This window comes from Camarhynchus parvulus, chromosome 5 (genome assembly GCF_901933205.1).
Source record: "Camarhynchus parvulus chromosome 5, STF_HiC, whole genome shotgun sequence".
Taxonomy (NCBI): domain Eukaryota; kingdom Metazoa; phylum Chordata; class Aves; order Passeriformes; family Thraupidae; genus Camarhynchus; species Camarhynchus parvulus.
The window spans coordinates 57,484,033-57,500,557 of NC_044575.1; the positions used below are offsets into that span (position 1 = coordinate 57,484,033).

Sequence of the window (16,525 nt, forward strand, 5' to 3'; positions counted from 1 at the left end):
TGTGACACTGAGCAGCGTCCTGCCAGGATCCACCCACGGTGTGAGAGCTCAGATTGGAGCTGCAGCGTTGGTATTTTCAGGTTTAATGTGAACAAAACACACTGGGAAGAGTTGGATTGCTTGGATAAGGAGAAGTGAGCATCACCTGAAGAGCAGACTGAGCCATGGGTTGGTATTTGTGTATGAAGCTGTGACTGTAGGTTTGTCACCCACAGTCCTGTCCCTCTGCTGCAGCAGCAGCTCAGTGCAGCTTCCTCAGCCACCTGTGGAACAGCACACCCAGAGCTGCTCTGCAGAGGCTTTTCAGGGGGAACATCAGGAACAATCCATCCCCATGGACCCTTCCTGTGGGACACAGCATTCCTGAGCCAGGCTCTGCAGGATCCCCTTTCCTTTTGCTGCAGCTCTCCAGCAGACAAACAGAGCTGGTCAGGCCCTTTCTGCCAGCTCAGATTCAGCCAGTGCTGGGGTCACAGCTCACCAGGGAGCTCAGCCACACTCATTTTGGTGCCTGCCCCCTTGTCTTGGTTTGGAAAGACAGGTGTCTGCTAAGGAAGGCAGGAGCCTCCCCTGAAATGGAAAAAATGTAAACCCCCTCCCTCCGAATTGTTATAAATTTGAAATTAAGGGGCTCTCAGGCAAAAATATGGGAGCAGGAATAACAGTTCTTTATCAGGGAAGAAAATAAAAATATAAAATAAACAATGCAGTACACTAGAACAACACTGCCAGAGTCAGAACTCATCCGACACCCTGTGGGTCAGGGTGCTGGCAGCAGTCCCATTGGAATTGTGGCTCAGCCCTCCTGCAGTGTCAGGGGTGGTTCTGTTGGAGCAGGGATCCTGTAGAAAAGGGTGTAGTCATCCTCTGAAGATCCAGTGGAAGAAGAGGCAGCTGCTGTTCCTCTGGAGAATCCAGTGGAGAAGCTGTGCTGGTGTTCCAGAATCTCCAGATTATATCCAGGTAGGAATGCTTGGCTCCTCCCTCTGGGCTCACATCTCCCAATGGGATGCTGTAGTTCTTATCAGTCATGCAGTGACATTCAATAGTCTGTTATCAGCAGATGTCTCCCCAGAGGGAGGAGTGGGTGTGGCAGAGATAAGGAAAACTGCCCAATGAACAGAAGACCACTGCCATGCAGATGGCAAAAAGAACACAATTTGCTTGGCAATCCAGGACACCCCTGCAGTGGAGCTGGGAGGTATTTTATTGCTGCAGATGCCATCACTTAGGCAGAAACAGTGAATTTGTGCTCCCAGAAGGTGCTGCTGTGTTATTTGCTGCCCTCATGTCACTGTGGCCGTGCCAAGTTCTAATCCAGGTGATGTCACTGCATTCCCTGTGTTCCTGTGCCCCAGGTCTCTGCCTGTTTGCTGTTTTTTTTCTGTGAGCTGCTTAAAACCAGCTGCTGGATTTCACTCCAGAGGAGGGAACAAACCCATTCCTGTGCAGGACCTGGCATCAGAATAACTGAGAGGGCACAGAGCTGTTTAGTGGGTGCCAGAGGCAAAGCTGCACGAGTGCCCTGAGGTGCTGTAATTCCTGAGAGCATGGCACACTGCCCGGAGCTGAGGAGTACCTGCAAGTAAAAAGAGTTATTTGTGTTAGAGGGCAGGTTTTAAATAGACTTCTTGTGCATTCAGAAATAGTTTGTGTTGTAGTTTCAGGGTCAGCTGTCCCTAGATGTGTCTGTGCCCCTAAGGCAGCAGCCTGCAGCATTATTTGTGCGGGGAGGGTTCCAGGGAGCCCCCTCTCCTGAGCCCAAGGTTTTAATCACTGTCATGTCTGAAAACTCCTGCAAGTTTAATTTTAGTTGCATGTCAAAAAGGCTGAGTTAACCACTGAGCCACCAGCCCTCAGAAAGCCTCAGGCAATCTGACTGGGAAAATAAAGTATTCTCCCAATCTCCTCACTGACTGAGCATTATTCATGGAGCTCTCCTAGGCACAGGGGTGAATTCTTCAAGTTTCTGCCTCACTCAGCCTGACCCTGTCAGAGACTTTGCTGTATTTTCTTCACTGAGAGTTGAGGAACCTCCAGCCCCTGTTTTGTCTGGTCACTGCTGTGTGTGATGGAGGCCCTTCCACCTGCTTAAACAGCCCATAAAATAATTATAATATATTATCATAATATATAGTATAATAATATATTATATTTAACTATGATATATTAATATATCATGTATATTATTCATATATGATGTATTTTATAGATTAAATATTATAAATATTATATTGATTATAAATATTATATTTATTTTATATATATATTATAAAGGTAAACTGCTATATCTACATGCCAAGGAACACTAAAGTACTGCCAAAGAGTCCCTTGTCACACAAGGAGACTTGTCACCTCTAACTCCTGTTGAAATCAGAGTTACAAAAGCCTGCAAAGTTAGGCATTCATTTATTTGCTTCACTGAATGTTTGCTTTGCATCTCAGATAAATGATACACACCAGTAGCTGTTCTTTTTTGTATTTTAAACATTTTTATCCTGATCTTTGGTGAACAGGACTCCTGAGAGTGCTGAGGTCAACTAGAGTGAAGGAGATAATTAGCAGTTCCACCAGCCTGAGCACACAGAGTTTGAGAATGGAATTTATTTTTACCAGAAATGACTGCTTTGTACACCTCAGCGGCATCAAGAAATGAGTGGTTATTAAGCTGAATCATAAAAGCATTTAAGTTAAGATGTAGCTGATCTCAGTTATTACATAGATGTTATTATTCTGATTTCCTCAAAACGAGAGTGATAGTTTCCAATCTTAAGAGGAAAAAACCTGCAATGTCTTTTAACCGCAAAATTCCCAAGAATTAGTAAAAATGGTTAAGGGGCCCTGAAAACAATTTTGTCTTCCAAATCAGGATAGTTATCAGACCACTCCCACCACCCCCAAATAACAAACATTTTTGACATCGCATTGCAGCTCAATCTTTGAAGTTGCTAATGAGTTCTGCATAATGAGTGTTTTAGCAATCTTCCAGACACAGAGCACTTTGGAGCCTCAGGGCATTTGGATTATTCCCTCCATGTCCCTTCCCTTGGAAGGGTGTCCTGCAGGTTGAGGGTGCCTTTGTTCACCCCACTGCTTTTTGGGGTCACTTGTGGGACCTCCCATGTTTTAAGCAGTGCCAGGGTGCCTGCCATGCCAAGAAGTGAAGCACACTGGGAATATCTTCAGGAATGCCTTCAGCCAAGAGTGCAGACAGTGGAGTTGCTAAAAAATATCCTTCCTACTTTAGGATTCCTGAAATCCCAAGAAGCAAACAGCTCACTTGAGCTGTATGTGACACAGTGTTTGGGAATCTGGGTGTTTTGTTTGCAATTCTCAAGGAGATGTCTCCTAGAAAACACAGCTTTTCACTGTACAATAAACTGAAGCTGTTAAATACCTTCCCCTCCATTTCCCTTCCTTCTCTCACACTCCTGTTTGCCTGGCTCACTCCCACTGCCTGGTGGCTCCCTTCCCCACCACACTGTGTGTCTGGCAGTCCTTTTGAGTATCTTTAGGCAATTCTTAAAGCTTCCTTGGCCATACATAAAAATGTATTTCAGCAAGAATGAAAACAAGGCTTGGAGCAATGCAAAAAAAGAAGAAAATTGGCAAGCTGCAGAGAAAAAAAAGGTGATTCTAATCCCTGTGCTTGTGGCCTTGAAGGCAGAGTCTGGGAGCTGTCAGAACATTATAGATAACCTTCATTTCTGTGTGTGAGTCCCTGGATTATTGTTGCACAGAGTGTGATTATTCCAGGTAAGTTGCCTCTTTTCTTCTTCCAAAATTGCTGCTTTAAGAGGATTGTGCCTTGTTTTCCCTATGTGAATTCAATAACGGATTCTCCTGGGCGTGCGGGGTAGTTAGTAAAAGCAGGATAAAAGCCTAATGAATGTTTGTTGTGCTGCAGTGAATGCTGAGGAAAACCCTGGCTGAGACTGAAACTCTTTTCTTTCCGTAGGGAATGCAGTCGGATTTTTGGTGAAGATGGTCTGACGCTGAAACTCTTTCTTAAAAGGACTGCTCCCTTTTCTATTCTGTGGACTTTGACTAACTACCTGTATTTACTGGCTTTAAAGAAGCTCACAGCCACAGACGTCTCTGCCCTGTTCTGTTGTAACAAAGCTTTTGTCTTCTTGCTTTCTTGGATTGTGCTCAAAGACAGGTTCATGGGAGCAAGGGTATGAATGAGCCTCCTTTTCCACTCTCTCGTGTTTTCATAATTGCACTTTAACCCATCAGCCATGCAGCACTGCTGCACTGGGGCACCATGAAAACCTTTCTCACTGAGCTCTGTGATGCAGCCTCAGGATCAGTTAGAGACCTCAGAACTTCAGAGGGAATTCAGTGGGGGAATTTCAAGGAGCCAAGTGTAACTTGTTGAATTAGAGTAGAAGAACTTCCAGTTTCATAGAAACGTATTCTTGTGGTGGTGTTCACAGGGGTCTCAGGACAAGGGAAGAGACAAGAATCTTGACTCTGTGTTTCAGAAGGCTGATTTATTATTTTATGATATATATATTATATTAAAACTATGTTAAAAGAATAGAAGAAACGATTTAGTCAGAAGGCTTGAAAGGAAAAGAATGGAATGATAACAAAAGCTCCTGACTCTCAGAGAGTCTGATTCAGCTGACTGTGATTGGCCATTAATTAGAAACAACCAACATGGACCAATGAAAGATGCACCTGTTGCATTCCACAGCAGCAGATAATTATTGTTTTTCTTTTCCTCTGAGGCTTCTCAGCTTCTTGGGAGAAAAAATCCTAATGAAAGGATTTTTCATAAAATGTGTTTGTGACATATTCTGTCTTGGCTTATTGAGCTGAAATTTTGTTAATTTTATTTTAAACTTAGTGATGAATGCTTAGGTTCTAACCAAAGGGGTTTTATTCCTTGTTTGGATAGACAGATGTTTGCAATGTGTGATGTGTATTTCTTGTGCCACCCTGTCACTTTTCACACACACATTTACATGTGCACGTGTCAGAATTGCTTTAAAATTAACACAGCTCTCTTGTGGGGAGGTGCATTTTGCACTGAAGTGTTTAAAAACTCACTGGCAGTAAAATGGACACTGCAAAAATTTAAAACAGAACTTGATCAAAATTTTGTCCCTCCGGATCTGGGGAAAGCAAACTTGTTGTGTAATTTTCCATACACACATCTCCCAAAATGCAGCAATTTAAACTGTTGCCTTCACACCTTGGATGAGGAGTAGTGAGGATTTCTGCTAGTTCATTGACGCAGATTCTCCTCTGAAATGGCTCAAGGTCGTGTTGGGCACAGTCCTGACTTAATTATTGAAAACCTTGAACTTCATTAGGCACTGGCTGGGGCCAGGTGTGGTGGCTGTGACCAGAAGGGACCAGCAGCAGCTGGATCTAAGTTCCATGGAAAGCATGGTGGATCAGGACACTCATCCAAGTCAGTTTGGTTTTTGAAAATGGGCACAGCAGCTTTTTCTTTTTTTTTTCTTTTTTTTTTTGATTAATAGTGTGATAGAAGGGTTCAGAAATGAAAGCAAAAGACATCCTGTTGTACAGGTATCTCATCTGGCTTTTGGAGCAGCCACTAGGACACTGAGCAGAGCACTGTGCTTGCCAGGCTGAGGAGGTGAGCCAGTGCTTGAAGGTAAAGCCAGACACCTGGAGATCTATTTCCTACACAGCTGAAAATGCAGAAAGATCAGGTGAATGTGACCCTCCCTCAGCCCACTGACTGACTCAAAGAATAAACAGGGTGTGAAACCCTCAGTTCTCTAAAGAAATAACAGCAACAATGACTACCCCCCTCCACCTCTTGATCATCTGAAGAAATTGAATATTTTGTACCCTTTAAGCTAATTTTAATCTCAAAGCAGCATCTTTCTGGCAGAGCAAGCATAGCTCTTGTGTTCTCCTAGCCTGCTCTGTTTAAGAAACCTAGAAATAAATGCTGTTTTCAGTTATTATTTATTTTTCACTGACTAAAAAAGGTTGCCATGAATATGCATTAGTATGAATTCTGTAAACACCATGGGGTTTACACAGGAAAAAACCTGGAGGGAAAAGTGAGCAGCAAATCCTGCACATAAACTGGATTTTGCTGCTCACTGGCAGAGCCTTACTGGGTGCCCATTGCTGGAGAGGTAATTCACAGCGTTTTCCAGCAGCTCTCCTGACAGAATAACACTTAATTATGTTAATAACCATGCAGGAGAGTGTTGGAGAGCTGAAGTACAGCAGAGCACCACAGACCCAGCTTTTTGTGCCTGAATGCCTCAGGAGAGCAGCAGGAATTGGGATATTTGGGCAGCGAGGACATGAAAAGAAATGAAGGTCTAATCCTATACCCTGAGCCATGTTTTTGTGGGAAAACTCTGCAGCCAGGAGCTCAGCCAGCTTTTCCAAGGAGCTCAGCTCCCAGCAGCTCTTCCAGAGCTCCGGAGCCATCAGGCACATCTGGGTGGCATCGAGGTGGGGATTCAGAGAGTTCACAGAATTCACAAAATTCACAGAATTCATAGAATCACTGGGTTGGAAGAGACCTTCAGGATCATCCAGTCCAACCCAGCCCCAACACCTCAGCTCACCCCTGGCACCCAGTGCCACATCCAGGCTTTGTTAAACACACCCAGGGGTGGTGACTCCACCACCTCCCCAGGCAGAACATTCCAGAACTTTATCACTCTTTCTGTAAAAAACATTTCCCTGATATCCAGCCTGTATTTCCCTTGGTGCAGCTTGAGGCTGTGTGCTCTGGTTGTGTCAGTGCTGCTGGAGAAGGAGCCCAGCCCCAGCTGAGCACAGGCACCTTTCAGGAGCTGTGCAGAGTGATGGGGTCACACCTGAGTCTCCTTTTCTCCAGGCTGAGCACCCCCAGCTCCCTCAGTGGCTCCTCACAGGGTTTGTGTTCCACGTGCTTGGGACAGCAGTGGCTCTGCAGTGAATTCCCAGCTCCCTGTCTGCCCAGTGTGGCTGCAGCAATCCCCAGACTGATCCCCCATGGATGCCCACAGGCATGTGGGACCTGCCTGGCATCCCTGTGATCCCTGGCACCCTCCCTGCACACCTGAAAGCAGCTGCCAGCCAGGCTGCAGGGCTGGATTCTTAGATGCCACATCTAAAGACAAATCTGTCTTGCTGGCCACCCTGTGGAATGGCACAGTCCCAGCTGTGGGAGCCCTGCAGAAGGCTGCACACAAATTTCAGCTGCTGTGGCTGTGTTGGAGGCACCAGAGTTGTGTGCTCTGCAGGGAGAGCCTCGTGCCATCAGTGGTGAAGCTGTAGCACCCACCCGAGAGAGAAAAGCACCAGGGGAGGTGTAGGTTGGGTATTAGGAGAGATTTCTTCACAGAAAGCGTGGTCAGGTGGTGAACAGGCTGCCCAGGGGAGTGGTGGAGTCACCATTCCTGGAAGTGTTCAGGAAATGTGTAGATGTGGTGCTTTGGGACGTAGTTTAGGGTGGATCTGGCAGTGTGAGGTGAAGGGTTGAACTCAGTGAGGTTTTTCCCAACCTTAACAATTCTCTGGTTCTGTTTACCTATAAAAGTAGTGCAGGTAGAGATCAGATACCTTGAAGTACCTCCTGCCCTGGGCAAGGACACACAAAACCATCCCTGCCTGCTCCCTGGCCTTTGCTTGGACACTTCTGAACATCTGTCTCTCAAATTAATAACACATCCATGTTACACTTTGGGCTCAAGTCCAGGCAGCTTTGGCTCAAAGCAAGCACAAATATTTTTAAAACTTTACATATTTGAGTAGTTTTGCTGGCTTGTGCTGCTTGGATTTAGGCACAGTGCTTATATGTTTGCATATTTAAGCCCTTGGTTGGACTTCAGGTGTGGAGTTGACTCAGTGTGTTTCAGGTAGGGGCAGAGTAGTCTGGGGACATTTTTCTCCCCTGAAAATGTTGACTTCAGCCTGGAGAGAGGTTTCTTCCCCATCCTTGAAGGTGTTCAGTGCCAGGTTGGATGGGGCTTGGAGCAACCTGGGCTAGTGGTAGGTGTCCCTGCCATGGCAGGGTGTTGGAACTGAATGATCTTTTGAGTTCTCTTCCAACCCAAACCATTCTGTGATTCTTTACACCTCATTTTCTGCTGTGCTCCACACATAGGGAAAAAAAAGGTTTCTGATAAACTGTTGGTTGACCTTGCTCTCTTTCAGGGAAAAAAAGGAAAAAAAGAGGCAAGCTAATTTAATTCCTTACCTAGGAGGCTCCAAAAGAAAGTTATTGCTCTCTTCCATTAATTAAAAGCCTCGTTTAATGAGCTGACAGCCACCTTTGCTTCCCTGTGACCTTGCAGAGCAGCCTACAGATGTGAGCTCTGGTTTCTAAAGCCAGCACCTGAGGCAGGCACAGGTCAGCTGTGCTGATGCCCTGGTATGGAACATGCAGGAGGAGCCTTGAGCATGAAATTTAAATAATGTTTTTGCTGTTTTCAGTCTCAGGAGGTGTTGCTGCTCCACATGTGTCCATCATTTTAGTTGTTTCAGGGGGGAAAAAAGTGCTTGGCTTTATAAATAATTGATTAAATTAGGGATCTGGCTCTCTAAATTTGGTTTAGACAAAGTGGGAGTAGGTTTTTCACCATAGGAAGAAAGGGGATGATGGATCTGCTCATTTTCACTGACACAAGGAAAGGACTGAGCAGTGGGGGCACCAAGAGTTAAATGTCCATCCTTGCCCTTGTAAGGAGGGCATCACTACATTGGAATCTTCTGTTTTGCCTGCTGAGACTGACACATTGCTGGAAATCCTCCAGCTGGCAGCTGAAATCCTGAATTTCTGTGCAGGGCAGGATGTGAAGGGCAGCCAGGCAGGGCAGGGGGGTTCTGCACTCCCAGAGGAGAGGCCCTGGATGTCTGAGGCTGGGACAGTCCCCTGGCTGTCCCTGGGCATTGCTTCGAGGCTGGGACGTTTGTGGTGTCTCCCAGGATGGCCCCACTGCTGGAATGTGTTATCCTGGGGAGGAAAAGGGGGAAACTTCCTGGCGCCCTCTTGCTGAAACCCTCCCAGATCTCATCACGGCACTGAGAGACTGGGGGGACTCCAAAAACCACTGCCAGAGTCAGACCATGCCCTGTCCCCTGTGTGTCAGGGGTGGCACAGCCCCATCCCATGGGGGCTCAGCCCTCCTGCAGTGCCAGCTGTGCTGCTGCTGGAGCAGGGATCCTGCACAAGGGGGGAGTTTTCCTCTGCAGCTCCAGGGCTGCTGCAGATGGGCCTGGGCTCCTCTGGCAATGCAGGGCAGCAGAAAGCTGCTCCTCTGGCAATGCAGGGGGCAAAGGCTGCTGTGCTGCTCCAGGCTCAGATTGGATCCAGGTAGGAATGCTTGGCTCCTCCCCTGGGCGCAGCATCTCCCCATGGGATGCTGGAATTGGATCAGCCCTGCAGGGACACTCAGTGGCCATGGACAGCAGAGATCTCCTGGAGGGAGGATTGGCTGTGGGAGAGATAAAGAAAAAACTGCTCAACGAACAGAAGATAACTGCCCCATCTCTGACAGATGGCGGTAGGATACTCCCATTTCCAACCTAAGGCACCACAGCACTGGGGGATCTGGATTTCAGCTCCATTTCATGGTGAATTTGGAGTATCAGTGGTACCCTCAGGTTTTGCTGACCTGTATCCTGGAGTTGGGGTGTTCTACATGGAAGTAAGGTGGGACACAGACTTGCAGTGGGGTTTGTGGCTTTGGCACAGCCACTGCCATGTTTGGGGGCACCTGTGTGCCTCAAGGACTGGTGAAATAGGGCTGATGGTGAGGGGGAAGGACTCACAGCTGCACCCAGGAGATGAGTTTTCCTGGGAACATGTTGGTCTGGATGCCTATGGGATTTAGGAGCTTTGACATTTTTACCTGGAGTCTCAGAGATTGGCCCTGCCCTGGCAGGTGATTCTGGGTTCCCCACTGTCCCCTGTGTGGGAACAGCTGCACCTGAGTCAGTTGTGTGTCCCTTGAAACATGGTTTGCTCCATTGACTGGCTCTGCTGAAGTTGTTTTGTGGGATTTTTTGTGCTTGTTGCCTCAGTCTGGCTCACATCTGCCTGGGATGAGTGTCAGTGGTTTTCTGGGACTCTTGGCAAAACTGTGAGCTCTGAAAGGCTGTTTTACAGGAGGGCACATGTTTGGATCGAGATCAAGTCTTTGAAGTTGGTGGGCTGAGGCTTAGTTTAATCCAGGAGTACATATTTCTTAGATGAAGTTCAGTGAAGTTTTCAAGAGGCAAAGTGCCAATGCCACATTGGTGTTGGCTCAGGAGATGTGCACTGGCTCAGGAAACACTCAGTGGAAGTTGGGTATTCAGTGCCTTTGCAATTCACACTCCACATTTACCTGCTGAGGGAAATTAGGTGGAGAGGGGGAGTTTTTTTAAGAATAAAACACTTTGGACTCCCTTCCACTTCCTTAAGGTTCTTGGAGTCAAGACCCAGGATTTCAGATGTGGTGTAGTTAATGATTCCTGTTCTTTTTCTTTGAAGCTCCTTAAATGCTCTCTCTGGGGTTTTCAAATGAGGCCAAAAACCTAAGCACTGATGTAAAGCTTCATGAAGAAATTTGGTCATGTCTGTCCAAAAAAACCTGTCAGGGCACAGCCAAAACAGCTGGAAGAGCTCCCTGTGGTATCCTGGTATTGCAAAACACAGGGCTCATTCCCCTGGACTAATTTCTAGGCTGTTTGGCCATCTAATGTTTGCATTTCAAGTCAGATTGGTTTTGCTAAATATTTATTTTGTTGTACAGTAGAGCGTGATGCCTTAAAATTTCTTGATCTTGCAGTTGCCTCTCCAAGGTGGATGTTTAGCTGACAAAATCCATATTGATGGATGTTGTGTCAGCAGGCCCCAGTGCTGTAGATCCACATCCCTGTCAGTGCACACACTTTCATTTTGCTTTACGTCTCTCCCACGATCTTTCCTATTTAAGGGAAAACAAGAAACAGAGCAAGTGGGTGATGACGCTCTTGAGAAGCCCCTCCCAGTGATGATCTCAGCTTTACACTGCTTTGCTTTGTCTGTGCAGATAGTGGCAGCAATAATGGCAATCACAGGAATTGTGATGATGGCATATGCAGATGGTTTCCAGGGTGATTCAATTATCGGGGTGGCCTACGCCGTGGGATCAGCCTCCACATCTGCACTGTATAAGGTAGGTCACAACTGTTTGTTGGCACTCCTAAATTCATTCACACTGCCTGTTAAAAAGACACAAATACCAAGAGAGTGGCTGTAAAATAAATGTTTTGTTGTGTTCCTCACTCCTGCGTCAGTCATGTTGTGACAATGTCAGGAAATCTGCCGTGAGGGTAATTAGTTGTCATCTGCCAATTAACCAGAATGGCTTTTCTTGATGAGCCTTTAATGAAATCTCCACTGCCACGCCAGGAGGAGTTTAAGATCATTTTTAAATCATGACAACAAGAGTTTGTCAGCACTTCCCAAAGGGCCTCTCCATGGTCAGCAGGGAGAGAGCCAGGGGGACTTTTTTCTCCCCTGAAAATGTTGACTTCAGCCTGGAGAGAGGTTTCTTCCCCATCCTTGAAGGTGTTCAGTGCCAGGTTGGAGGGGCTTGGAGCAACCTGGGCTAGTGGAATGTGTCTCTGCTGTGGCAGGGGGTTGGAACTGGATGAGCTTTTAAGTTCCCTTCCAACCCAAACCATCCCAGGTCTGCCCTGCAGCCACAGGCTGGGCTGAGCCCTGGTGTGAGCCTGGCACAGGCTGTTCATTAGAGACCCTTCTGCTTGGAAGAAGTGGCTGCTCTGGAGGCTGAGGGCTGGGAAAGGCAGGGATTCTGTCTCAGGAACAGGTTGGGCTGAGCATGGCTGGGTTTGTTTTCAGCTGTGTGTGTCAAGTCTGGCGTGGGTTGTGGTGGGATCAGAAGCTGCCCTTGCAGCTTTAGACTTTTCTCATCTCGTAAATGTGTTGTGGCCTTTCAAAAGTCACTCAAAATCCATTAATTGAGGCTCATAGAGGACAGGTTCTTACAGAGTGAGCTCTTCCAGGCTGGTTTTCCTCTCACAGGAGGGTCATGCTGTGGAAGTCACTGGAGCCTCTTCCCAAATCCCAGCGTTGCCACACTCAGCCCAAATCCTTCTACACTTACTGCATGAATGGTGTGTCCCTGAGTTCTTGGTTTATTCTTGGTTTTTCCTGGGTTCTTCTACACTTGCTTCTCCTGGCATTTTGTGTAAAGCTTTGTTATACAGACCCAGCCCTCCCCGTGGTAGAGACGTGGAGCTAAAACCCAGGAAAGGGCAGAAATCCCACCAAAGATCCCTTGCAAGACTCTTGTGAGGGAAAAGGGCTGGGCTGTGGCAAGCTGGCCTTTGCTGCACTCTCCCCAAGGGAATGGAGTGCTTCCATGACAGCATGGAATCTAAACCCCTCCTCTCTCCTCTCCTCTGCAGGTTTTGTTCAAAATGTTTCTTGGGAGTGCAAACTTTGGGGAGGCAGCTCATTTCGTGTCCACCCTGGGCTTCTTCAACTTCATCTTCATCTCCATCACGCCCATCATCCTCTACTTCACAAAAGTGGAGTACTGGTACCCCTTCTCTGCTGTGCCATGGGGTTACCTGTGTGGAGTGGCTGGCCTCTGGTTAGGTAAGTGAGAAAACAATTTATTTATTTATTTTCCTAGCTCTTCACCCCTCCAACCCTTTATAAAATTGGCCTCGGGCACAAACAATTTCCCCCTGTCCCCTTAAGCAGCAGAGCTCTCTCACAGATTAATTCTGGTCCCTGTGCAAACTGGTGCTCCTTAGAAATGATTCATGTTTTTCATTACACTTCATGAAACATTACTATTAATTGAGATACAATTAATAATTGATAGGTAAGCATAGTTATAATTAATAATAATTAATAATTAACAGTAATAGCAGGGAATAAACATGAAGCAGCGCTACTAATTGCCCATTTTTTCATCCCTACCATAGTTCCACACTAATGCCCCTGTGTCTGGCACAGTTTGACTGCTTTAAGTCCCATTTCAAGGGGCTGCATGTTCCCAGTCAGCTCCTGGGGGATGTTTGTGCTGGGGCACCTTTCTGGGGGTGCTGCAAGCTCTGGGCAGGGCTCACATAAGGCTCCCTCTTTCTGAGCCAGAATTGCCAGCAAATTATCTGTTGTGTTCAGCCCAGGGGCATTTTAATTTCCACATATAACAACATCCTTTCCTTTGGTAAAGTCTCTTTTATTCCATAATTGAAGAGGTTTTTGTCTCACTAGTGTTTATTAAATGGAAGCAAAGAGAATGTCATTGCCAATCCCATCCTGAGCTGTGGCCAGGCTGAGCTGCTGTGAGCACCTTCAGCTGCTCCAACCACAGCTGCAGCTGCCCTGTGAGCTCCTAGGGGACCAAAATTAGGGATAATTTATCACCCAAGTGTATAAACCCAACCTCATGCAGTGGACTCAGCAGCAGGACTGGGTGGTGGGTGATCAACAGCTTAAGTTTGTTTTTAATCTTTCAAGGGAAAGTTACACTTAAGCAAACTTTAATTTTTTTTTAATCTTTCAAGGAAATTGGAGCTCTCTGGGGGTGCTGTCATGTAACAAAAAAGCCCCAAAACGCAAAAGGCCAGGTTTTTTGTAGCTGATTAAAGCCTGTGCAAAGCCATGGAATATGATAGCCTTAGTGTTATGGTTTGTGAAAGGCCATTCAGCCCTCCCTTTTCCCCTGTGAAGAATTTCGTCTAATTTCACGCTCATATAGAAAAAAACAAAATCCATCACTTTGTGACAACTCCCTCATTGTGGTGTGGATACTTAATATCACATATTGTACCTGTAGGGTCTAGGTAGAGGAGAAATGTCTCACTCTGGTATTTTCCCCCATTTTCATGGGTTATTTTCTCTCTTTTTCCCTAGCTTTCAACATCCTGGTTAACGTTGGGGTGGTGCTGACCTACCCCATCCTGATCTCCATCGGCACCGTGCTCAGCGTCCCTGGAAATGCAGGTACCAGTGCCACAGCTGCTGCTGCTGCTGCTGCTGCTGCTGCCAAAAGGAGCCCAGGGGAGCTCAGAAAGCAGTTTATTGCTTAAATAATTTGTTGGGTGGAAATTTACTCCAGAGTCCTGTCTGAAAAACCTCTGCTCTTGGACAGCTCTCTGCTCTTCAGTCTCAGCCTCGTCGCTCTTGGGGGTTTGAGCACAGAAAAGATCTGGTTTTGGGGAATGTGGCTGTGAAGCCATGCCCGTGGGAGGCTGCCTGAAGGCTCAGGTGGGCTGTGGGGGCTGCTGTGGAGCTGGAAGGATGGGCACTTGGAGCTCTCTGGCCCACAGGCTGCTCTCTCCCCATCCCTGGTTCCTGCAGCCTGAGGGAGCTCGCTGCTGATGCAGCCTGTTGTGGATAAAGAGTTACCATAAAGTGCCTTCTGTCTCAGAAATCACAGAATCACAGGGTCATTAAGGCTGGAAAAGACCTCCAAGATGATCAAGTCCAATCTTTAGCCAAATATCCCTGTGCTCACTAAACCATGAAGTGAAGTGCCATGTCCACTCATTTTTTTGGACACATTGAGGGATGGTGACTGCACCACTGCCCTGGGCAGCCTGTGCCTGTGCCTTACCAGTCTTTCAGAGAAGAATTTTTTCTGAATATCCAATCTGTCCCAACTTGGGGTCTTTCCCCTTTCTCCTGTCCCTTGTTCCCTGGGAGCAGAGCCTGAGCCCCAGATGAAGGAAGGAATGATGAATCTGACTCCATGTTTTCAGAAGGCTAATTTATTATTTTAAGATACTATATTATATTAAAGAATACAAAACTAAACTATACTAAAGAATACAGAAAGGATACTTACACAATGTTAGAAAGGTAATAATGAAAACTTGTGACTCTCTTCAGAGTCCTGACACAGCTTGGCTCTGATTGGCCATTGAGTCAAAACACACACTAGAAATTAATGAAACAATCACCTATGGGTAAACAATCTCCAAACACATTCAAAGGAGCAAGACACAGGAGAAGCAAATGAGATAATTATTGTTTTCCTTTTTCTTTGAGGCTTCTCAGCTTCCCAGGAGAAAAATCCTGGGCAAAGGGATTTTTACCCAGAGAATGTGAATGCCACAGCACCTGGCTGCACCCTCTTCTTGCAGAGAGCAAGGTGCCCCCTGAGCCTCCTTTTCTCCAGGCTGAGCCCCCTCAGCATGAAACTCTTGGGGTTTAATCCAACCCCTCCAGGCTTCCTCAGAGCCTGCCCAGGGCAGTGAGGGACAGAGGAGCTGTGGCACCTCCAGCACTGCACTGTCAGATCAAAGCTCAGGGAGATCTGAGAGCCCCAGGGCCAATGTCACACCCAGAGTATGACAAAGGGTCACAGGGACATGCCAGGCTGCTCCTGGTGCCATCCTCCACCCTGCTGCTGTTCTGATTCTGTGGTTTCCTCTCCTCCCAGCCGTGGACCTGTTGAAGCACAAAATGATCTTCAGCGTGGTGCGGCTGGGGGCCACCATCATCATCTGCATGGGGTTCCTGCTCATGCTGCTGCCCGAGGAGTGGGACGAGATCACCCTGAGGTTCATCAACAGCCTGAAGGAGAAGAAGAGCGAGGATCACTCCGAGGACATCACGGAATCCAGCGTGCACACGAGGAGCAGGAGCAGAGCCAACGGGACAGTGTCCATCCCGCTGGCGTAGGGCTGGAGGAGTCTCCCTGCAGGCAGATGTATATTCTGTGAATATAGCTTAACTTTCCTCACCACCTGTATGCTTCAAAAAACGTCATCTAACCTGAGCAGGGGGTGAACTGTAAGATAAGAGAAGTACATCTATAATAAATGTTTACATTTATACACTTAACGAGGAACGGGTGTAAATAACTGCAATAAAATCTTTTGTAATAAACAGATGTTTGAGTTGGTGCCTTTCTGAGCTGGTGAGTTTAAAATGTGGATGAAGTTTACATCGTTTATCTCTCTTTGCTGGCAGAGGTGGAGCCATTTTGGAAGATACAAATCTTGGATATTTCCAGCTAAATTTCAAAATGTAACATCTTGACTTACTTTCAATGAAGTGCCCTTTCAGCAAGGTATCAGTTTTGGAAAAGCATTGCAAACCTCTCCTGGCACTTTGGAGAATTTATTTCTGATGTTCACATTGATATTCCCAATTATTATCACAATAAATATTCCATGGTGTGCAGAACATGAGGCCTCTCCTCCCAGACCATGCTGAGCTCTGCCTCCTTCCAAAACCACCTTTCTAGAAGTGGGGCTGGAATTTGAGTGCCTTTAGTAAAGCAAAAAATAGCTTTATTTAGCTTGTTTTCTCCCAGAAAAGCTGCGCTCCCAGCTGAGCTACAAGAGTTTCAGGAGAGATGGAACACCCTGGATTGCCACTGTCCCTTGGAAATGCCATTTCCTATTTTCTAGAGCATTGGGACAAATGAATATTTTTTAACTTCCACTGTGGAAAAGTCTTTCAAAAGCCAAATCAAACCAACCAACCTCCCAATCCCTTCCCTGGGCTGCTGATGTGTAATTTAGGCTGGTTTACACCATTCCTGGGATTGACCACTCAAGACTGTCTTTATTT

The 16,525-nt window shown here is 46.6% G+C and overlaps 1 protein-coding gene across 3 annotated transcripts in view; it reads left to right on the forward strand.

Annotated features, from left to right (window-relative positions):
* Positions 1–15,813, forward strand: part of SLC35F4 (solute carrier family 35 member F4) — a 117,595-nt gene extending 101,782 nt beyond the window's left edge. For all 3 annotated transcript variants that reach the window (XM_030949750.1, XM_030949748.1, XM_030949749.1), the window contains exons 4-8: positions 3,959–4,178; positions 11,010–11,135; positions 12,394–12,586; positions 13,856–13,945; positions 15,387–15,813. In XM_030949750.1, coding sequence (XP_030805610.1) covers positions 3,959–4,178; positions 11,010–11,135; positions 12,394–12,586; positions 13,856–13,945; positions 15,387–15,628 — 871 coding nt within the window. In that variant the 3' untranslated portion in view covers positions 15,629–15,813. The remainder of the gene's footprint in view (positions 1–3,958; positions 4,179–11,009; positions 11,136–12,393; positions 12,587–13,855; positions 13,946–15,386) is intronic.
* Positions 15,814–16,525: the final 712 nt, after the last annotated feature.